This window comes from Nothoprocta perdicaria, unplaced genomic scaffold (assembly GCF_003342845.1).
Source record: "Nothoprocta perdicaria isolate Ctin4 unplaced genomic scaffold, notPer1 scaffold_326, whole genome shotgun sequence".
In the NCBI taxonomy this organism is placed as follows: Eukaryota; Metazoa; Chordata; class Aves; order Tinamiformes; family Tinamidae; genus Nothoprocta; species Nothoprocta perdicaria.
The window spans coordinates 519,915-543,142 of record NW_020455562.1 but is presented as its reverse complement, the minus strand read 5'-3'; the positions used below and the strand labels follow the sequence as shown (position 1 = coordinate 543,142).

At 41.4% G+C, this 23,228-nt stretch overlaps 1 protein-coding gene across 1 annotated transcript in view; it reads left to right on the top strand.

Moving 5' to 3' along the window:
• RUNX1T1 (RUNX1 translocation partner 1) overlaps positions 1-23,228 on the top strand; it is a 75,018-nt gene that overhangs the window by 9,996 nt on the left and 41,794 nt on the right. The window contains exons 2-4 of the mRNA XM_026043276.1: positions 15,990-16,127; positions 19,804-20,045; positions 21,806-21,895. Of these exons, the coding sequence (XP_025899061.1) occupies positions 15,990-16,127; positions 19,804-20,045; positions 21,806-21,895 (470 nt within the window). The remainder of the gene's footprint in view (positions 1-15,989; positions 16,128-19,803; positions 20,046-21,805; positions 21,896-23,228) is intronic.

Here is a 23,228-nt window from a genome sequence, read left to right as displayed (position 1 = left end):
AAGATCTTCAGTCTGGATTCGTCTGTTTTATTTAGTTGCGAGGAAAATATTATCCTCTCCCCCCACTTCCCAATTCTTCATTTGCCAGTAGCACTGATGGGGAAATATGTGCTGTGCCACAGATACATAATTTAAAACAATTGTGCGAGCTTTAAGCCCAAAGTCTTCCTTCATCTATCATTTATCTCGGGATGTTATSTTTTGTACCGGGTACCCTTCAGTAAGCACAGCCTGACACATCTCGTGGCCTTTTCCCTTACGTGATAAAGAAGATGGAAACGCTGCTTGGCACCACCTGGGGAAGCGGAGGCAGCMCTGGAGACCGGCGCTGCAGGAGCAGGTGACTGATGCTCAGAAATGTGCCAGCCTAGGGACACAGCTGAAGGCTTCTGGTGGGCAAGGGGGATGGGAAGGGGAGGAAAAAAAAGAAAGCAAAAAAAAAAAAAAGGAGCAGGAACATTAATACATCTTCCTGAGGTTTGATGGGACATATACTGCCTACTGTTCCATCTGGTGCTTATGATAGCACGGCATATTAGCATGCTGCAAGTTCATAATGTATTCAGGGCGCGAAGGCGCCGCGCGCATGCAAATGGAGGCGGCCTCCTCGGCGGCGCGGCCGCGGAATTTCAATGATGTTTGTGCCTCCCGAGCCGGGCCTGAGCGGAGCCGCTCTGCTCCGCGAGGAACAACGGGGCTTTKGCTATGGGTTTCCTTGCTCTTTTTATTTTTATTTTTCTCTTTTTTAATTCTTCTTCCTCTTTCCTGGTTTATTTTGCTCAGGTTGGCTTTTTGGACTAGCTGATCACAGAGCTGCAGGCACTGTGAAATGTACWTTTTTAAGGCTCTAGTCTGTTTTCTTTTTGCTCATCCCAGAGTGCTTAAATGTCCTCTTTTATAATGTGTTGATGAAGTTACTCTCAGAGCAGTGTCATGAAGCATTAAAATAGCACATTGCAGTTCTGCTTCCACTCTAGAAATCCTATGCCGCCAAATTAATGAACAACCAGTGTTTTGAATTATGCAGTTCGTAGTTGGGTTCTCCTTCTGCAGAGATGTCCTTTTGGGTTTATATGTGCTGCCGTAACAGGGTCAGTATCTAAGGGGAGCAGGTATGAAGGGCTTCGTAGGTATTTTTGTCAGTCCCTTGTGGGAAATGAACAATACGATCATTTTATTTCTTCCTACCCTGGCCTCTTCAAAACTGCGTTAAGATTGAGCCATGATTGGAGACCATCTAAAAATGACACCAAAGCCSCTCTTGAACTGTAGTACATTTGGTTTCTGAGCTGGTCAAAGCCCGAGATCCCCTCATGTCCCAGTGCTGTGAAGCGCCCCAAATCCCTCCTTCCCTTGTAGCTTTGCAAGGGGAGAAGTTTACCTGCAAGGTGGCCGAGTTGATGTGGCGTTATCTGGAGTAATGTTCCAGCACAAGCCACATTTGCCTTTGCTGGCGACTGCTTCTAAACTGCTTTACACGTTGCTAAAAATTCTACCCTGAAAAAAAGGAGAGTGAACTTTCTGCTTAAGATGGAAGAATATTAGGACAGCAGCCATAGTGCAGGTCTGCTTGATGAAGCATTTCCTATCTTGTCCTCTACCTGCACAGCTGGACTTGGGTTTCGGCACAGAACCGGCTGTGATTTGAGGCTTTAGCTTAATCTTTAAAGTGTATGACTGTCATGCTAATATAACTTTAATAAAAATGGACTAGGTAGCACTTTGAACTCCTTCACTTTAATTTAGAATTAATCTACTTGATTACTAGAAAAGATCTTGCTATAGTTCTGGTCCTTTCTTTCAAATGTATCCAGCCGTGACTTTTATAAATACATATTTTCAGACAGTCATTTAGCTACTCTTGCATGGATAAGAAATGAAAAATGCRTTAGTCATCTTGACAAAAAGCAACTTGACTTCTTTTGATTCATTATCTGAATATCTGTTGTCTGATGCCTTAACTACATTCCTTGTTTACTGATAGTGCATTTAGACCTAGTTATTAATGTCTTGGCTTAAATGCTAATTGTGATTTTTTTTTTCTTAAAACATTCAAGAAGGCTAATATTAATGAATAGGAATGTGGAGGAGGTAGCGTGGATAATTCAAGCAAGTTTAGTCAGCTCTTACAAGATTCTTGAAATGTTTCTTGATGTCCTACAGAACTGTTAACATCTGCATGGCTTGTGAGAAGAGCCACATTTATTACAGCTGTGTGCAAGCTAGAATGTAAAAGGAAGGGAGGGAGGAATCTGAGCTAAGAATGAAGCAGCTGGCTTTCAGTTACAAAGATTTATCATTTTACTCTTGTTACAAACAGTAAACTCTACTTGGACTCTTTCACATCAGCTGCTTTGACACGGCAGGTTGAAGGCTGGTTGAAGGGAGTAACTCAGTAGATGCCACACAGTGCACGGTTTGAAAGAAAACTAAGATTTTAGATAAATAATCACACATGAAGTTCAGCATTAGGGTTCAGTGTGACATCACACGATGCAGAGCATGTGTTTGAAATCTACATATGAGCTGGTGGAAAAAAAAGAGAAAGATGAAAGAGGGAATTAAAAGGAGAAAAAAAAAGTAATGAGGGTAATGAATGAGAGGTCTCTTGGCCCTCTACAGAAGCAAAGAAAGCATCTCCTTTCTCTCTACGGTTCTTTTCAGAGTTTGTAGTTGTTAAAGGAAATAAAAGTTTGTTAAAATATTCCTCGGATCTATTTTTGTGCGAGAGCAAAAAGGGAAGAAGAGTATGTTTCAGGATGCCATTTTCTCTTTTGCTCCTTCCTTTAAAAAAAAAACACATACAAATTTCCATTATCTTTTCTTTTTTTTTTTCTCCAAATGTTGTCCTCCTCAAGTTCTTCCTCAGGCAGCTCAGATATTTCTTGGTTGCCAGTCTTTGTTTCAATTAAGATTTGAGATTTTTACAGTGTTTATTCCAAATTTATCTGTTTGGTATGAATGTAACATTGTATTTCTCTTGGTCTTCCTGGCTGTAGCTTAGTATAGTTGTCCCTTTTTTGGTTGCCTTTTTTTAAAAAAAAAAAAAAAATTGTTTTAACCTGCTTTAAGGTAATATATTCTGGCCTGGCTTCAGTTAACTACTTTATAATGTGCTCAAGCCATTTCCCTTAGGAGTGCCAGGTTGTGTTCCTGTATTTCCTACCATTTTTAAATCCCTCAGCAGCTGAGGAAGCGGTGATCTGGGCTCCTGCTCCTTGCTGCCCAACTCCCAAGCGCTGCGTAGAGTGAAAGCACAGGCAGCTCCCCTTGACCAAACAGACGCCCCAGGCAGTGAGGGGTGGCAACCCCRGGAGTTGCTCCAGGTACCTTTATCTGCTCACACTTCTCTGCTGATCATGCCGTGGGCCACAGCAGATGTCCACCCTGATAACCCACTATGTTATTTATCCTCTATGTGACCTCAGTCTTTTCCACTGTTACTGTCATCATCGTTTAATTACAGCGTATATAAGAGCTCTAACATATAATTAGTGCCTCGTCTTCTTTCCATTCTCCTGACACAGAGGCAAAAGCAATTTTTTAAACATTTCAGTTATGAAAACCACCACATATGATTCAGCTGCATTCAGGACCTCATGCCTTCCAAAGTGATGGTTTTGGTTTCTTAAAGTTTATTTCCACGTATTCTCGTGGAAATATATTTTGTGTTAATTTCAGACACATTGTTGGACTGAAAAGAATTATGTGCAAAACCAAGTAGCTTTGTAAGTCAGATCTCATTAACACCTTTGGAAACRACCTGTTAAGTTTCTAATAGGTCATTTGTATGCACAGGTACCRATGCTACTTTCTCTGTTGCAATAATTGTGAAAAAGATAATGAATAGGAATTCACTTGGGGACAACTCTTCTTGGTAACTGCTTAGCATTTCATCCAGGTACTCAGATTTTTCTTTTTCCTTTCCTGATTCTAGAATTKGCCTTGCATGGTGGTTGCAGTTCAGCAACTCTCTGTTTCCTCATGTCCCAGGCAGCTTAAAGCTTACCAGACAAGTATAGAGATTTTTTACATCTTCTTTTCCAAGTGGAAACTGTAAAGAAATATGTCCTCACAGGAGATCCCAATGAATAAAGTGTCTTGCTGTGCATTCGAGTTGTCTTACCATTGGGATTTTACTTTCTTAGTATGTACTTGGTGCCAGAAGGATGMTTGTAAAGATCTGTGAGCTCTGCTAGTATTTTCTCTTTTATATCTGCTCRCTTGCTGTCTAACCTCCTTGATTGACTATCAATGTAAAGAAAATCTCTGTTCGTGTTTGCTTCCCTGTGGCGTGATGCAAGAAAGAAAGGGTATTAAATTCTGATGGCATATTTTAAAATTCACATATCACATCCATWTATGTGATATAGTTTTATGTACATGATCTAGATTCTTGTGACTGTATATGGTGTGTGCAGCTGTAGGAACGGAGGTGTCTGTTGTGCTGCCTGCTGAGTTTCCCATTCCGAGTGTCTCCATCTCCAAACCAGGAGCACCTAGGACAGAGTTAAAAGGGTTGAAGTGTCTGGCTTGCTGGTGCTTGTCTGGGGTGCATGTACATGCCTATAGGAGGCACTGAACCTGTTGACCTTGCAATCACTAACCAAGTGATCCGATCTGCATCTGAATTTTTTTTTTTTGATTTTTTTTTTTTTTTTGGAGGAAGAATTTTTATAGCCAAAATTTCTAGAGAATTTACTTGCAATCTGTTTGGTACTGCAGAAAAGGAAGAGAACATCCTGATGTACAAATACATAGTTACATAAGCTTTCCAGCTTTCCCTCATGTATGGCATGTTTGAGGTTATCTTTCAAAAACTATTGGGAACAAATTTTTGTGAATTACCTTCCTTCTACTTTACGAGGCCATCGCCATTTACTTTTCATTTGCAGCGCTGGAAGGGACTTTTTTTTTTGTTTTCCTGGCACTATTTCAGCTCCCTCTAGTGGTCAAGAGCACCCTTAAAAATCCTCCCGTGGATGTTGGCCAACGTTGTTCGAGAAACAACAAGAGAAACAAGTTTTATACTGTTTTATCTTACACTTACTGTGATCCGGCAATGCTGAAATGCATCCTGAGATTATCCCCACCACCAGGAGACAGAGACTGTTACCCTCTCCATCATCCTGTGCTCTCCTGGGGATTATTTCTTTCCCTCTGTTGAATATTCTTTCTTCCTTTGTAATTCTTTTTTTTTTTTTTTTTTCCTCACTCCTCCACTGAAAATAATAAAAAACGCCCTTTCTTCTCCCTAATCTACTTCTCAAAAGATCCCTCTGGGAGTAGCCCCACGGGGGCCATTGCCACCACTGTAGGCCGAGCGCTTGGCCTTGCACAGCACGGAGAGAGTTAAACCTGCTGCTTTCCACAGGCCCGGAGCATTCAGGAATACTCCCCGTGTTCCGGAGGGTTAAGTGCCCGCTCCAAGTTCACATGCAGCCGCCTTCATCGCTCTGTCAATATTTCCCTTGCACTCGTAGTGTTGAGTGGGTTCGCTCGGCCGTCTGCCTTGGAGCCCTGCGGTTTCCCCTCCATTTAACACTCCCTTCAGCTTCAGGAGTTGGAGCCTCGTTCTTGCATTTTCTCTGAAGCAGAATTTCAGAAGAATTTGTGCTAAGTAATTTTGTAGACAAAATGAAAGAAGTCAAGCCTGATCAAAAGTAGGTAAATACATGTACGCATGCACACACATACATAAAAATATATGTAAGTAGGCCACAGAAGTGGTACAGCAATATTAAACTGTTATGTCGGGATAGTGATTTTTAGCTGGCTTGATGAAAATGAGGACAAGTTCTAGAAATGTAACAACTTTTGCTTTTATRTATTTCTTGAAAAAAATACTCTGAATCTTCTGAGCATGAATTACAGCATGTTTTGTACATCTTGCCAAGAATGGCAATACTTACGATAATTAAAATTGTTTAAAACTTTGCTCATTTTTCCTATGGTATCTTTAGTAGTTGATGTCATTTTTCCTGTTTCAGCTGTGTATGCTTGCTTTGCTGTKACTTAAAATTCAAAACCAAGGAAAGATACTTTGAAAGAAGGCCCTTCTGAGGTTTGCTCAGAGTAGCAGCCTGTGATGGTTTCAAGGTCTGGAGAAGAGGCGTGTGGTGGTTTGTCCTGTGCACAGTCTCCTACAGTTTTCCTGCAGTTGTTAGCCATAGATCCATATTCCTGAGTTTTTCTGGGGTTGGGGCCTAAGAGTCTGACTTTCTCATCTAAGAAAGTATTTGAGATGGAGAGTCTTAATTTCCTGTGAACTTTCTGATACTTTTCCCCTTTCTCCCCCATGTCCCAGCGCTGCTCTTGGGTGTGATGCAGTTGGTGACAAGCGGCACCTAGAAGGAGCTGACTCGTAACCAGGAACGAGCACCTCACACTCTGTCTAGACAGTCAGTCATGTAAACACAAGATGTCTTTAATGGCATCATTTGATGATGTGAAATGATAAGTCTTCCAAAGTGTGTGTTTCCACAAATGTCGAAGTACTGATTAGGGTAATAAATTGCACTACTTAGAGATCATCASCGTGTAATCCTGGCATAAGGAAAAACACCATAGTTGCATTTTTTTTGTCACTGGTAGTGATAGCACTGGTAGTGGCAGCACCTGAGGTTTCAGGGAGAAGATGGATTTTTCAAGGATTTCTCACTGGTGGATTAATAATCATAGAATCATAGAATGCTTAAGGTTGGAAGGGACCTCAGAGGTCATCTAGTCCAACCCCCCTGCTCACACAGGGTCGCCTAGAGCACGTGGCACAGGGCTGCGTCCARGTGGGTTTTAAAGATCTCCAAAGAAGGATAATACCTGGCTGAATATTGGTTGAGAAATGAGTGTGCCTGGAGACTGAGAGCATCTAGAGGAGGATCAGCARTTTGCATGTAAGCAACGTGTCCCGCACTCCTGGAGCAGTTCAAACGCTTCTGTTTTCCAAGAGACAAAGGATCTGGAGTTGTACGGGAATATTTAYACCACCTCATGGAGCAGCCTTAGGAATTAGTAAGTTAGAGGCTGACTCTTCCTTCTTTTCCCTGATTACAAAGGGTGTGTAGACTCCTATCATTTCATTGTTTCCTGGTGGAAATTAGGCAGCTTTCTTGGAACRGGAATGTCGTTCGCTGTTGAGAGGAAGTTTGTGCTTGAACTGCCTGCCCTCTCCCTCTTACTGATCAGGTTTTGCTCTCCAGGCCTGCATCTRGCCTAATGGAATAAACTCCTAATTCCTTAAAATATGTAGCAAGAAATTAGGGTCTTAGGTGGCCCAAACTGCACAGTCTGACAGAAATGGAATTTTAGGGCTTGGTCCACAAGGTGTGGAGCTGTCTTTCCTGGAGTAGCCGACACCAGACCTTACAGGATTGTGACTTCTGCCTTCATAAGGTGTTTTGATAAAGTGCATTGGCAAATTCTTCTGTTTAAATTAACAGACTGAAATGTATCACCATTCCCTACCCAGTAGTCCCTATATCATCTTTTCAGATGTCTAACCATGTAAAAGTGTCACCTCCTACCCCTGTATATGATTTTTTATGAGCTTAAAGGACTTTTGACATGCTTTATAAATATAAATGATAGCGTTTAAATGTGCAGCCGTAATAACCTTTCACTGGCAGAATAATTTAACACTTAATGTTRTCCTGAATCTAAATAACTTATTTTAGATGATTTTTATCTACTCTGAAATTGCATGACAGACTTCAATTCTATTTAAATCTAATGGCACACCRATATCAGTACTCTCTTAGGACTTTTCTAAAATGAGTGCAGCTATGTATTACACTCCAGTTTTAATATTGCATAAGTGAATTAAAAAATAGGGGGTGAGTATCTTTTGGTTCAGAATTCTAGCTGTGTGTAGCAATTTACTGTTAATTTAGGACCTTATAAACTTTGGATTAAAAACATACTTATAAACATGCATTTTGGAGAGCTACTCTGGAAAATATAATTGGTGTTGGGGTAGAAAATATTTTATTCTTTTTCCTGCTACTGGTGGGAATGTCATGCATATGTATGGTAGAGGATGTAAGAGTGTGCAAACAATACTAATTTGATGCTGAGAGTATTTAACTTTCTCAAATATCACTCTAGCTTTCTTAAATATCACTCTAAATTAATCTGCAATTTATGGAATAACATGGAATCCTGGCAAGGGTAGAACTTCACCAACGTTAGTACGAAGAGGGAATGAATAACAGACAGGTGAGACTTTGTGAAGCACCTCTCAGAACTCCCCAGTGGTTTCCTTCATGAGCATTTGAGAAGTGAAGGGCGGGTTTGTGCCACTGTAGTCTTTGCATTTGCCTCCACTGCAGTTGCAGAAGGGGTGGACAGATTGCTCAGAGAGCTTGTGGGGTCTCCATCCTTGGAGATACTCAAAACCATCCGGATAGGGTCATGGCCAAGCTGTTCTAGGTGACCATGTGTCTTGGAGCAGCCCATCTCCCATTCCGACCTAGTCTGTGATCCTATGGAGGAGTCACCAYCTCCGTATCTTGGGGGAGAGCCCAGGGGGTGGATTTGGTGAACTCTTGCTCCAGCTGTATCCAGATCTTCAGTTTTGGATGCTGGAGGCGGCGTCTACCTCTTCTTCATCTGATCTGGACCTCAAATGTTTGATCATCTGGTTTTTGAAATGCTAGTTAATGTTCCTTCTTTATGAAGGAAAATCCCTTAAAGCACATAGTTCTTGTTCTGGGAGCTTGTCATCAAAAAACAAGTAAAGAAGACCCAGGAAACAATGGCTTGGAAAACAGTATTTAARTAATGATTGTGGGAGTATTTGCTTATTAATTGCATTAGTTATACATGCATATATTTATAGGCATTTTTATGATGCATGGAGGAGTATTTAGAATAAATCTGCATTGTCTTCACCTTCAGTACAGGCCAACTGGTATTTATTCAGCTATGACAAGGGAATTTGTAGGCTTTATTTTTGTGGGCTTATTGAAATGTAGAGCAGCTGCCACAATTTGGCCCTTACTTAGCTTGTCTGTTCCTGCTGAAATATTTTATAAGCTGTTATGGTGGTAGCTGATCTAGTTCTCAAATGAATATGTTCTCCTTCTTAAAGCAGTATTGCTTTAAATTACAAAAGAGGAGGGAGAAAAAAAAAGTCCTCAAAAAAGTACAGTTCTGACAGGATTAAGTTTTTAATTATTAAATACCTAAAAGTGGATTTATGAGTTTTGAAAATGTCAAAACATGTCAGTTTGTTAATTGAGAGGGAAAACAAATCCTTTTGCCTTGTTTTCTTTCCTTTTTTTTTGTGTTGTTTTTGTGTGAAATTATATGGTAAGACAAGTTTATTTCTCTCAGGAAAAAAACAGTACCTTCAAGCAAAGCCAAGCCATAACATTTTTGTCTCTGCTCTGAAACTGGACTATTGCTTATTTTGTAATCTGCTTGACTGTCTGGCTTTCAATTGGTAGATCAGGAACATGGCACACACTTCTTAATTTTTTTTTTTTTTTTTGACACCACCCTTTAAGGATTTAAATTCACAACTACTCACAACATGTTTTTACTGTAGAATGGAATGGCAGCTAAAAATAGTGGTTTTGCTTTGTCTGTTGGTTGTCATGACAGTGTGACCCTCTGGTTCCATTACGAGTCTAAGGCATGACCCAGAGCATGGTCCCTCATCACCTCTTTTACATAATCCACAAATTTTCCATAGTGGACCTGGAAGACAGTATCAGTATCACAAAAATCCTGTTTGGGCTGTTGAGAAGSAGAGGTTGCATTATTCTCATTGCTTTTTTTTAGCACGTCTGAAGAAAGTCTCTGATAACATAGTCCAAGATAACTTGGGTGAACTCCCAAGATGCAGAATTTCTGCTGCCAGCTTCTGCATATAAAATGAGGCGAAATGGATAAACTGAATGTACACTCTCATCTATTTTCAAGTAGAGCTGGTGAAATGAAATGATCGACTGTCTCAGCAGAGAAGAACCAGGACAAGATTGTAGCGAAGCCGTTACATTGCTCTTGCAAAGGGTCATCTTTAGTGTATGAGCTTCATATCCATAGTGTTAAAGATGTAGCAAAATGTTATGTCATCTTGGAAGCTTAGACGCTGACTTGCATCCCCTGCCTCACGAACATGCTCTTTCCTTAGGGATAAAACTAGCAGGGGTCGTGTTTTGTGGCAGGAGACCGAGTTTGAGTGTGTGAGCTACTTCTTGATATTGCTGTTCCGAGAGTTGTGCTGGGAGTAGATGTTTCTCCTGGAAGCAGGGCAGTGTTTTGTTTCGAGGCTGATCACATGAATGCATCTGGAGCTGTTAAAAAGTGAGGTCTATATCATGCCTGTTTGTGGTCAGTTGCKTGTAGCACAAAAACATCCACAGTGTTTAGGTTCTTGGCTTATTTATTAAAGAAAAGTCAAAAGAAATGAGTGGAATGAAGGCTGAGCCAGTCTCAAAACAAGTCTGAAGCATGACCAAATTCAAAGCATGCTTTGCTGGGAGACAGTCTGAAGCGTTCTTGTCCAAGTGTTGTGTTTTATGGATGGATTGTAGGACTTGAGCCTGACACAGGGTCTGGGTGGCTCTGCTCTGCAGTCTATTTCAGTCTGTTTTGGGCTTATACGACACATTCTCAAGTGAATCTTTTTCACTATAGGCTCATAGCTCCTAGCACGGTTCCCTGTAACCCTGGTCTGAGACATTCTGCTCCCATCCTCACTTCTTTGGCATGCACTGGATAGCAACAGGTCTGACAGGGACGTGGGGTCACCACGGGCATCRCGCTGCGGCTGTGGGCAAGCCCGGTGCTCCCTTGGTTGCCAACTTCAGAGGAAATCTTGCAGGAGAGCAGGTTGTTCGCTGGCCGTAGYGTGATAATGCCGTGGATGAAAGAGCTGTGTAGTTTTTCCTCTTCAGTAGACTTGTGGTGGATAAATGGACTTGTCTTCCAGTTCATAATTGCTGTGACTCAAAATCTGTAGTTTTCCACTTGCAAATTCCATGCCATCACTCCCAAAATAATCAAAATGTCTTTTTAGACCAACACCGTCTTGGTAATCACAACCTGTATTAAGTCTCACAGATTTAGGCTCCATTTATATAACCTGGGAGGTGGGGTCAGGTTCCAACCTTCATGTCTTATCTGGAGTTTGTTTCTGTCAGTTTGAAGGCAATGAGACAATGGGATCTTTTAATTTTAGAGTTTTTATTTTTGTTTTTAATGGGCGGAGCAAAAGTAGTAAGTCCTGTACAGTCAACATGGARTGTCTTTAAGAATCTTTCATGCCTCAATATACATCTGGAACTGTTTGCACTAACTAAAAGTAAAATAAATGCCAGAGCATATTATACCATACTTTTTTTCATTTAGAAAAGGAAATTGAAAACACACCGCTCCTAGAAATGCTTGACATTGAATTGGCTATTGCAATGGTATCAGTGAAGTATTTATATATTCCATATTTTGTTCCATACATCAGCTTTCCTTGATGCGTTAGACTTGGAAGCRCGCCACATGCTTTGAAATGTTGCCATATATGAAAGACCGCCTTGTTTTAAAAACGGGGTAAAGCATTTAGGATACAGGACGTAAAGTAAATCAGTTTGAATACATGCACATCTCTTGTTGTCCCTTCCTTACTCTCGCACATTTTGCTTGCAGTCTTTTCCATATCTGTCTTCAGAAGCTGGCTGTGCATACGGTAAATATCAGCGTTCACTTAACAGCTAAATAGTGATAAAAATTGCTCCTACCATGAAGGCCGAATGTATGACAAGAACAGGATAGTTCCATGTACCAAGAAATCCACAGGAGAAATATCATAATTTAAAGTCGGTTTTACAACATTCTTTAATTTAAAATGGAGCAAAATACTCTCTGTGGTTAAAATCACAGTTCCTAACTCCTTGCTGTARAGCAGATTCAAGAATGTATATTTCTTTTTTTTTTAAATATAACCCAAAGCAAATGCAAGAGATCTCTGCATACTTGAAACATATTTTCTGAATTTATTCTAAGTCTCTCACTGCACCAGAGGGCTGTGTATATGGATTAGGACTAACCCATTATTTCACCATCTATCTCCATCCTGGATTGATTGCAGTGAGCAGTGAAGAATGAATTGCAGATGTCTTTTTTCCCTTTAGTTTGGAGGATCTCTGGGTTGCAGCCCCTTATGATCAAATTGGGCTAACCATCCCGGCTCTGTCACCGCTTAGAAGTGTTCTGCRGAAGAAATCTTTGCACCTGAAAGAAGTTACTGCCTTGATATACAGAGCCTGTGCTCTGAAGTGTGTGATGGTGTGCAATGTGGTCTGTGTAAGACTTCTTGTCTGTCCCTAATAATTCAGGATTATGGTTTGAAATGCCAGATTCCAAGTGAAGTGGATCAGAACCAGCTTTGCAGAAGCTTAAAAATGGTTGGAATTCAAGAAATTAAAGAGTTTGGGGATGTTTTCTTGCTTTTCTTGCAAATTTCGGGCAAAGCTCAAGATATGTAAACCTGGCTTACAAATCTAGAGCAAATCTACATGATATACTCCACAGGCAGGATTTCACAAATAAAAGATAAGCTTTTTTCCTCTTAAACAATTAATTCTTGCCCTGAAGAGCCTCATCATCTCTGACTGTAGCCAGGCAGCCAAACATCCCCAGAGCGACTGAGTGGAAAGTGTCTGTGCTTTAGGACCCCCATGGAATAACATGCTTTAAGGAAATGTGGCCCATGAATACAGTGTAAATACCATTTTGCTTTCAGCTCTCATATTTCCATTTTTATTTTTTTTTTTCAGTACTTAGAGGCRGAACTGTTTCTGTTGCCTTTTAATTAAAAAAATAAGCATTTGCTGAAGCTGGAGTTTAAAGGCAAGTATCAAATATTACAAGCCTCACGACTTAAGACCTGTGTTATCAACCATGGCTCTGTCCCCAGAAGCCTCCCTCCATCCTTGGYGACATTTTTCTCTTAAAACTGGAGCGTTGGCGGCCCTGCCACAGGCCCAGTTCTCCTGGCCATGTCGCAGGGCCCAGCGTTCCCCTCTCCAAGCACACCAGACAGCTTTGCATTTGATGCTGTGCTGCTTCCAAAGCCCTCTTTCTGCCAGGGAAAGCCTCTAGTCTGACAAGATAGTCTTGTACTCCGGCCAGAAGTGTTTTGAGGTGTGCTTGAAAGGAGCTCTGCGTCTCCTGGTGGTGCTGGAGAGCTTCTGGATGACTCGAGATAAATCTGTCCGCCGAGGGACCGGGCCTGCAGCAGAGCCTTGGTTTGCGTGAACCGAAGTGGTCTGAACAGTCTGTCTGCAGAGGGGTTTTGTAAAGAGGTGCACGGGAGGCAATTAGGTAAATCAAGCCTAACCTGGGTACAGTTGTAATTTTAGTGATCTGCAAAACAGCTCGCCAGCACTGCTCGAGCGGGAGTAAAATAAAAACCAGATTGCGGTAGAGCGAAAACCGGGATTTGGAGGGCAACAGCAACACACCACGGTGTTCGGTTTGAGTAACAGAATCCAGGCAGCTTTCTTGAAAAGTTTTCCGCCCAATCCGAGCGGCTCTGTGAGCAGAGCTGCATTTGGAGGACGAGGAGCGGCGCTTGGCCGCGGCACCAGGCTGCTTCGCGCTGCCGGCAGCTGCCTCGAGGATACGGGCTGTGCCTGCTCCGAGCGAGCAGCCGGCTGCTCGCGGGGCTGGGTTTCTCGCGCTCTGCTTTCCACCCACCTCCATCTCCTCTCCGCCTGTGTCTGCGCTCCCACATGCTTCAAATCTGTGTACCTGGACTGCCTGCCTTAACAGTTCAGCGTGAGTGTTAGCAGAATGAAAACCAGATGGACCAGCAGTTCCCACTGTTATCTCCCCACCAGCTCTGGCAAGCCTCCCTTTCTCTCTCCTTTCTTGGCATGGCAGAAATATTTGCCTTTATTTAGGAGGGCTCGGGCTCACTGCTGTGCCTCTTTCCCTCTGTTGCAACATGAGCTGAAAGCTATTTATTCCCTTGTTGCTGAGGTTGGTTGAGGTGAGTGCGAGATGAATTCAGCTATTAAGGAAGCAATTAACATTTCAAGGCTAGTTTTCATAGTTCTTTATGTTAAATGAATGGCTTGTTGCGGATGTAGATTTAAATGTTTTAATGTAGCAATGGGGAGAGGAATTTCTACAGAATACTTTTCAGAACTTGCTTTTCTTTTCCAGCATGTAAGATTTTATTGTTGCCTGAATTGCAAATAAAACCTCACCTGTCTGTAGAAGCCTTAATATTTAAGTGAGTCATTTTGGATACTGTTCCTTATCCTGCTGAGATTCATTAACTTTCAATCAACGCTGCAAATCTTAGGCTACTGTAGCTGTATTCCCCTTTTACAGCCCTTGTGTTGTTGCTGTTGCCATCTCTAAATTCTTTGTGAAATGACTCCCTTCCCTTGAAAAATGAACAATCTGCTGCTGCTCTACAAAGGTTTTTACCCTCGCGGTAGGTTACCGACCACGTCTGTATTGTACTTGCTCGTTGCAAGTTAAAGATTGGGATTTGCTATATACACTGTTATTTTTGCCTCTCCCCTCCTCCTCATCCTCCTATATTCTGATTACTAAGTATTCTGATAATGAAGTGTTGTGATGAAGGATTGTGAAATGAAGGGTTGTGAAACCCTCTCTTTACAGAGCGCGTGAATTGTTGGTGATTTCTCTCAGGGCAAAGTTTAGATTTGTCTTAGTAAACTTTGTATCTTGTTAGTAAGAACAAGGAATAGGCATCTAACACTGGAGCTGCAGACTTTATAGGATGTGCCTGATTTTGCCATTCTCTTGGGCTGAGAAACACAGATTTCTAAATTTATCCTCTAGTCCTGGTAGTTCACTRCTTTGCAAAATGCAGTTAATAGAGCTTGTGAAGGCAGCGTGTGATACAAGTACTCCCCACCCCTCGGAAAAGGGACGGAAGAATTTAGCCGATGCCCATTAAAAGCCAAATTGCATTAACATCTTTACTCAAGATGGCTTGCTAAACTTTCAGCATGACTAATGAAAACTTTGTTTTGCTTGCATTTGGTAGATGATGTCATGTTTTGCCCATTTTTGATAAACAAAACATGAAGTTTGCTGGGTTTTTGTTTCCTTTTTATTTTTCCTTTTTTAATTTTTTTTTGCTATTTTTTGCTTCATTTTAACTTAGAAGTTGCAAAAAACTGTTTGGAAAAGAAGATACTCCTGTAGCTTCTGTATCTAATRTCTTGCATCCCTACATCTTTAGTTGCAAGGGAACTGTTAGGTTTTCTTCTTAGTTTCCCTTTTTTTGTTTTCCTTTTTTGTATGTTTCTGTTTATTTTACAGGTTTYAAAAATCAAAGTCAAATATGAAAAGGAATAAATGTTGATATTTGACAATGCTGTGTTTAAAAAAATTTGTGGCAAATGACTTGGCAKATTCTGTTTATTCTTTTTGTGAATGTAAAAACAGGACATGACATTGGTGGCACGACCAGGAGACATCTGGTATTTAACATGGGTATCTCCTCATAGTTTCAAAGATAAGTTGCAAAGAAGAGACATGAAAAGCACTGGCWTCAGACAATATCTGTGCTAAAGAGCTTTTAGTTTTTAGTTTAAGAGGTTTTAGTGGGGCAAGAGTTGTGGTAAGGGGTTTACCACCTCCCCATCTCTTCGTCTCTTGCTTTCTGGCTAAGGTTGGAGCCTTGAGGTTGTGTGGCAGTGCTGCAGCTCCAGGAGCGCTCGGAGGCAGCATCTGCACAAGCCAGAAATAAAAACAAAAAGATAATGGTGCCCCGCTACAAATGAGGGCTTGCCATCTGTGTCGCACCTTCTTAAGCAGGGTTTAGATGATGTAATTTTGAAAGAACACCCCGGCGTAGATAATCAGGTGTAATCTTCTGCAGCAGATGCCAAAATGGCTGGCATCCCGCGCTAGCTTTTTAGCTGTGTTTTATTATTCTTTATTTATTTTTCTGAGCGGGTGTACGTGGGGAGTAAAGAGTGTGTTCCTGTGGTGTGTTGCAGATCGCACTGAGAAGCATTCCACAATGCCAGACTCACCCGTGGATGTGAAGACACAATCCAGGCTGACGCCTCCGACCATGCCACCTCCTCCCACTACCCAAGGAGCTCCTCGAACCAGTTCATTCACGCCCACAACGTGTAATTAGACTTATTTTCTTCCTTTTGTTCTGTGTTTTTCGATTCTTTCTGTATGCAGGAAACAAGAGTAGGTGCAGGGAAGCCAGGAAGGCATGGCTGGAGCAGCATTTGATTATACTGCAATAAAGTAATTAAGACAAACTAAGAGCACAGCAGATTAATGCCTTTTAATCTGTTAAGACAGTTGTGGTAATTTCCTTGATGGCTTGGCTGCAGCGTCAAAGAGCAGTGATCACTACCCTGCCATGTGCTAATGCACCGAGCGGCCCTGCTCTCAGAAGCGGAGCAAACTCCTCTCCTCTCTGCTGCCCTTCTGTCACTCTGTTCAGAGGGTGTTTCCTTTTGCATAGGAAATTTCACAGGAACTGTTTGAGGGTTTAGCGTTTGTTTGTATTTTTAAACTGGGGACTGTTTCTAAGAGAAAATACAGATCAGTGGGATCAGTAATGATTAAATAAAGAATTCTGATTTGAGCTCTCTAATTTCTAATCAAATTGGATGCAAACCCCAAAATATGGAACTTTTATCTTGAGATTTCTAGTTTGTGACCGCTTCTCTAAATCACTCAGGTCTGGACCTCTGCCTCAGTTTACTGATGTAAACAAACAAGGAACTGGTGATCTTGATAGAACTGCTCTGCCTTCGTAGCTGTGTAGCTGAGGTTCGAATCTAGTAGCTTGTCTGGACCAGTCCTACCACRGTTATGAAACTATCCACATCTCTCTTACCAAGATTGAACAGCAAAGTTTTGAGTCTCTTTTATGCTGCCTTGTAATGGTATAAACATGAGAATGTATTTACATTGCACACCTTAGATAAAACATTTTTTGAACAGGGGAATACATATGCCTGAGCAGCATCACTGCAGCATCTTCTATGTCTAGGTCTTTTCAGCCCATTGCTGTCGGATAAAAACCTTATTTAAACCTCACTCTGTGCAGAGGCCAAGTGGAGGCCTTTGTACCCCTTATCCCAGGGAAATGTGTCCTGAGGATTTAGGCAGAGGTTTAGAGAGGAAGGTTTGTGCCAATTACTTTAATGAGCTCAAATTTAAGGTACTGACCATGATTCTGCGAAGTTTTGTCTGTTTTTATTAATTTCAGCATCTGGATGATCCTAGGAACTGGGTTTCTAGGTTTCTAGGTTTTTGTAGAATAGGAATCTTGAAGATTATGCTTTTCAGAGTGAGGCATTTTGTGCAATTCAAGATACCTTTTAGCAAAAATAAATGGAACTGGACACAGATTTTATTTAATCATTCTAATAATCCTTTGTGTACATATACAATTCCCAGATGTTTCATTTGATTGGGTTCAGCACTTTGAAAGGTATGTGAGCCATAGCTGTTTTTTTGTGAGGGGAGAGGGACATGCTGTTTATATGAAGTCTTTTATTAATTTTAAATGTTTTTTTCACCTTTTTCACTTGTCAGATTTTGAAGTTTAGCCATAGCAGTTCCAGCTTATGTAGTAAGCAGTCACTTCTGTATGACTGTTGCATTCACTATTACTATAGCAAAGAATGCCTGTAGACTGAAAAGAGTGTACTTCTTTTGTGGTCAAGGGTACACTTGCTTTAGACTACTGAACTATAAAACATACTGTTTTTTCTTAAATTTTAACTACTAAATTATTTTTGTTACAGCATAGCTATATTCTTAAAGCAGCGTAGATGTCTTTGCCAGTTGGCAAATTTAGACATTATAGAGGAGGTAAAGCTCTTAGTGTGGATTCAGCTCTTTTGGGGGAAAAAAAAAATTGTTTAGAAAAGTTACATTTGGGAAGTAATTCTTTTCTCCTTCCTGCCTTCCTGCCCTCCTGCCTTCCTTCCTGCCTGCCTTCCTGCCTTCCTTCCCTGCCTTTCTTCTCTTTATATTTACCTTAGGTAGTGAACTCTGCCATTCTATACTTTCTCGATTATAGACCATAAATCCCCTTTTATAGGGCAGTCCAGCACCAGAAGCTGAGTTGTTGTATTATGCCATGCTGTTGCATGACACATTGCTGTTCTTCCTAATCYTCATTTAGCAGGTTCGTAGTATGGTTATTTCTGGCTGCAGCAAGTTCCCTGCAATGGTGATATGTTTGTTTACTCAGATATATCACTCTATGCAGTGCTCAGATGGAATAGCTCRGAGTTACTCATAAAGCTGAACTTCAGCAATCTTTTTTTTTCTATTTCTACTTTCTCCATCTCTTGTATCCCCAGTCGGCACARCTAAAGTAGGGAACCAAAAGCTAAGGTAAAAAACAGGCAGAAAATAGGTAGAGCTGAGCTAGTTGTTTTCTGTAGCTCCCACAGAATGGTAATTCAGTCACTTGACCAAAAACTCCTTTAAATGGTTGGTGATAGTTATTTAAATCCAGTTACTAAGAAACACAGAGGTTTCTTTATAGCTATACTTTTAAACAGAAAGGAACTTAAGCCTATTGCTACTCTTTCTCCTAGCAGCTTAGTGCCTTATTTTTTGTTGTTTTGGGGATACATTCAGGTTTGTATGTGCTTTGGAGGAAATGGGGCAGTGAATGAGTAAGTGAATGATAAAAGGAAAACATGGAATCTTATTGAAGGCTGGAGTCTGAGTGATGCCCATCCAAGGGGCTGCACCAGCTCATTCTTGTTTGTAKGGAGTGATCTTTTTTCTTGCCATTTGCTACCATTTGAGCTGGTCAGACCYGAGTGACTTGAGCAGGATGTGGGTATGTCTGTCCCATCCTGTTGCAGGTCACCTGTGCAGGTTAAGATGTCCTCAGTTGGATTCTCTCCTCCTTTCCATAGTGAACTAAAATGGCTCTCAGAAGCTGTTATTAGCCTCAGTATGTCTGCATAAATCTCATTGCCATGAATTTTGAATTAGCACTTCAGGTACAGTTATTCTCACAATAACCTTACAGTTATTCCCACAACAGGAGGAAAACCATTTCCTGTCTGTTTTAGAGATACTCTGCTGACACATCCAAAGCTGAGTGATTTGTTTGTGGTCTCCCAGGAAGTGTCTCCCAGAGAATTCTCCTCCTGAAAGTCTTCCCTGTGTCCCCAGGCCTGGCTCCTTAACTGCAAGGCTGAAAAGGCTTCAGTCCACAGTGAACGTGGTGCAATTCCTACCTGCACAAACTGTGCACTGTGCTCCATATGTTAGGAGCGAGGAAATCTGTATCCGAAAAAAAAAAAAAAATAGCCTTCTCATTGGGTGGTGGAAGGCTAAAACGTGAAAGTCCTGTTTTATAAACACAGCTGTCAGTTGTGTGTACAAAACACCAGTAAAAATATTCAGAGATAAACTGAGGCTTCATGAAATATGTCTGTACATTTTTTCCACCCCAAAAAGCAATTTTTTTATTTTCAGTCAGATACGTGCTCACGCTTGTGCGCTCCTTCTCTCTCTGACAAAGGGCTGGTGCCCAAATGATGCTTTTCAGGTCCAGGAGCACATTGGGGGCTGCGTGGCTCGCAGCTACTGTTTGTTCCAGCCCATACGCTGCTYAGCACCAGCTACTGCGCAGTAGATGTGAGCTGCAGCGTGTCACTCTGTCAAAAGGCATAATTGTCTTTGATCATGCAATTTAATTAATTTTGAGGTCAAGCACAGAAAACATAAGCTGATGGATTTTCCCCTCTGTCTTCTCTCTCCCCCTCCTCCCTCCACTTTATCCCCCTTTTTCTCTTTTTCTTTCAGTAACCAATGGCACTAGCCATTCACCAACAGCATTAAACGGAGCTCCATCTCCTCCTAACGGCTTTAGCAATGGGCCATCCTCTTCCTCTTCCTCTTCTCTGGCTAACCAGCAGTTACCGCCAGCTTGTGGAGCTAGGCAACTCAGCAAACTGAAGAGATTTCTTACAACCTTGCAGCAGTTTGGCAATGACATTTCGCCAGAGATTGGGGAGAGAGTGCGTACCCTTGTGCTAGGACTTGTGGTAAGCAAAAAAAAAACGGTGATAAAAATGTAACTGTGACCTTCTTCTCTCCCTTTCCCTCTTTCACGTGTGACGTGTTTATTATATAAAGGAGTGGGTTGCATACACTGCATGGATGGTATTTGGAGGGTATTGCACATGTGAGAATGGAGTCCTGGCTCTTGCCACCGAGCTGACATAAGCCACTTGACTAGCTGTCAGTAAGTGGCAGCTATTCTTAACCAGACACAGACTAGGCTTCTTTGCCAGTACTGAATGATGCCATGATGGTGTGACAGGGTTTCCATTCGGGACTGGCAGCCCTGTAGCGTAGACACAGCTTGAAATATGTACTATAGTAAAAAATGTTTTGGCTTTCCTAGTGTATTTGGCTTGGGGAAAGTGCCCTATATATTCAGAGACAGAATGCTGCTTGAAAGGATGAGCTGGATATACGCTCGGAGTAGAGCTGCAGTTGGAAACCTTTGCTCAGTATTCATTGAATCCAGCTGTGAGGGACCTTATGGGGTAATGCTGCTACGTGCGTCACATTATCAATATGATTATGTAATTGTATGTATGGGTGATAAGTTCTGACTTCTCTTATCTACATCTGTCAAGTTGTGCTGCTGTTTTACAGGCAGCCTGTAGTAAATCTGGCCCAGGACTCTCTTTATTCCCAGTCAAGTCCTCTCTCTGGCAGACACTGTTGTCTCCAGTGCCTCTCCTTCAGCAGTAATTACATGTACCAGGAAAAAAGTGCTGCTGTGGTSGTCTAATTTACATCTGTTCTGAGCAGCTGCAGTTGCCATTGACTTCATATGGAGCAAGGACTCCCAGCCCTGTTGGGTAGTAGGGCCCAGGTGTCTCCCGCTTACATCTTCACAAAACACTAACWGACAGTGATGAACCCCCTCCCTTGGCTCTGTGCTGGAGGAAATGGGCAGTGGAACTTCAACAAGTCCCGCTCTGCATTTGCTCCCATAGGCACAATACCTTGTTAGAGTGATTTCCCTTCTCACACAATTCTTGTGGAAGGCTGAATTAGCTACAAATGGCTTTGGGGGATGGATTTACCTGCCCTTGATTTTCAGATGAGAAGTGCTTGCCCACTGTTCATTACAGTTGTGTTYAGCCTTGCAACGCTTCATCTGAGCTCTGAGAAGCAAAATAAAGGCCTTTCTTCTGGGACATGTACATATCACATTATTCCTTTGGTTAAACCCATGCAGCCCATTGTCTTAATGATTATGCCCTCAGCCACTCAATAGTGACTTTCCTACACAACCTACTGCCTTCTATAGGATTGCAGAGGTGCAGTGAGTAAAACTTAATAAACAATTCTCTTGTTAAGTGTAAGAGGCAAAATACAATGTTTGCTCCTGAAGCTATGCCTKTAAAAAACAGTGGGGAATTTTATGTATGTTAATTCCTACTTCTACCCCAGGAACAAAAATGCAAGGGATTCCATTAAAAAAACTCAAAAGTTGTCGAGAAAAGCAGCTTTGGTGGTTGTTTGAAATTTTAAAGCATTTGCATGCTTAGCACCTCAGAGCTCAAAACCGTACTCTAAGCAGCAAGCCCAAATGTCTGCAATACTAGTGGTTTCCTTTGAGTATCTTAATAAGGTAATAATTTAATATTGAGCATGCTTTTTTTAACCTGTTATCAATATCAGGAAGGAGTTAATAAGCCGTTCAGGAGCGCTTTGGTTAGTCTTCCTCTTGCTAAGTGTTTTCATTATTTTGTCACCAAGAAAGATTTTTTTTTTTTTTTTACAGAATTCTACTTTGACAATTGAAGAATTTCATTCCAAACTGCAAGAAGCTACTAACTTCCCACTGCGACCTTTTGTCATCCCATTTTTAAAGGTATTGCACAGTTCAGTGATCTGGAAACTATTTCAAACCATATTGTTGCTAGGTCACAGATGTGTATAACAGTTTTTCTTTTTAAGAGAGTCAGGAAAATGAATAACATTTAAAGGCTTCTTTCCCTAGATTAGTGAATGGAACTACATTTGAGTGGATTTGGGTATCGTTTCTGGCTATTCATAGGATGGATATTCCCCTAATTTTATGTAATCATTGTTGGTTTAGCTTGTAGGTTTAGAAACCTTTACTAAACAAGTCCTGAGATTTGATTCTACACAAAATAAGGCCGTGTAATTGCAAAAAAAAAAGGTCTTTTTTTTAATTTAATTTTATTTCTTTTTCAAAATATACATGATCCAAAGCAGAGATGCTACCAGTGATTCTCTAAGGTGCAGCTTGTCTTCAGTACACAAAGAGACTGTGGCACTGCCATACATGCAAAGGACAATCCCTTTTGTTCTGGTTCCAAGTCAGCAGTACTGTGGTATCTTAAGCTAACTGGAAACTGTGTCCACCGATTTTTATCTTTTTATTAGCAATTAAAGATAAAATCCTGTTCAAAAGTTAACAAARCAAAACATGCTAGTATGCAAGGTAGGAATTAGAGAAACGAAGCCAGCTTTGAAGTTGGAAAGTTCTGCCTCTCACCTGCGGGTAGCTACCTCCTCTGAGCTGCAGTGATCCCTGAGTATTGAGGACTGGGTTGGCCAAGCAAGCTGCCCTGTGCTTTGGTTTCGCTGCAGAGATGAATTTTCCCAAGGATGCAGTGTTTATTATTCCATCTCTTTTCACTGTCAGCGCGTGGGTGGACATTTTGTGTTATTTGTGTCAGTGCATGTTAAGTGTTGCTCGCAGTTCTGTTGTCCTGTAGTACTAGTATCCTCAAAGGGTTTGTTTTCATGTTTTCCCCCTTCTTGGGTAGCTGTGTCAGATGGGCTTTATGCAGAAGTAGAGCTGTTACCTTGGACCGTTGCCAGCTGCCTTCTTTCTGTGGTGGAATATGCTCTCCCACTTGCAGTTGTATCAACTCTGATACCCCTGCTTAAATCATTCTGGTTTATTTTCATGGCATCTAGTTTGTTTTCCTTTTAAAAGCCACTTCAGAATTAATTGACTTTGGTGCCAGAAGCTTGTTGGAAGCTGGCACGGAAGAGTTTATCATTCTGCCTATGAGTCGCTGACCAGCGAGGTGCAGGATGGCGTGTGCTAGCATCCAAGCAAGTCTAAATATGGAGCCTGTGAATCTGAACTGGGGGGAGAAAAGCTGCATAGTGAGCCATTATATGTTCTTTTTTTTCCCCCTTCTAACCCGTGTGACTCTACCCAGCAA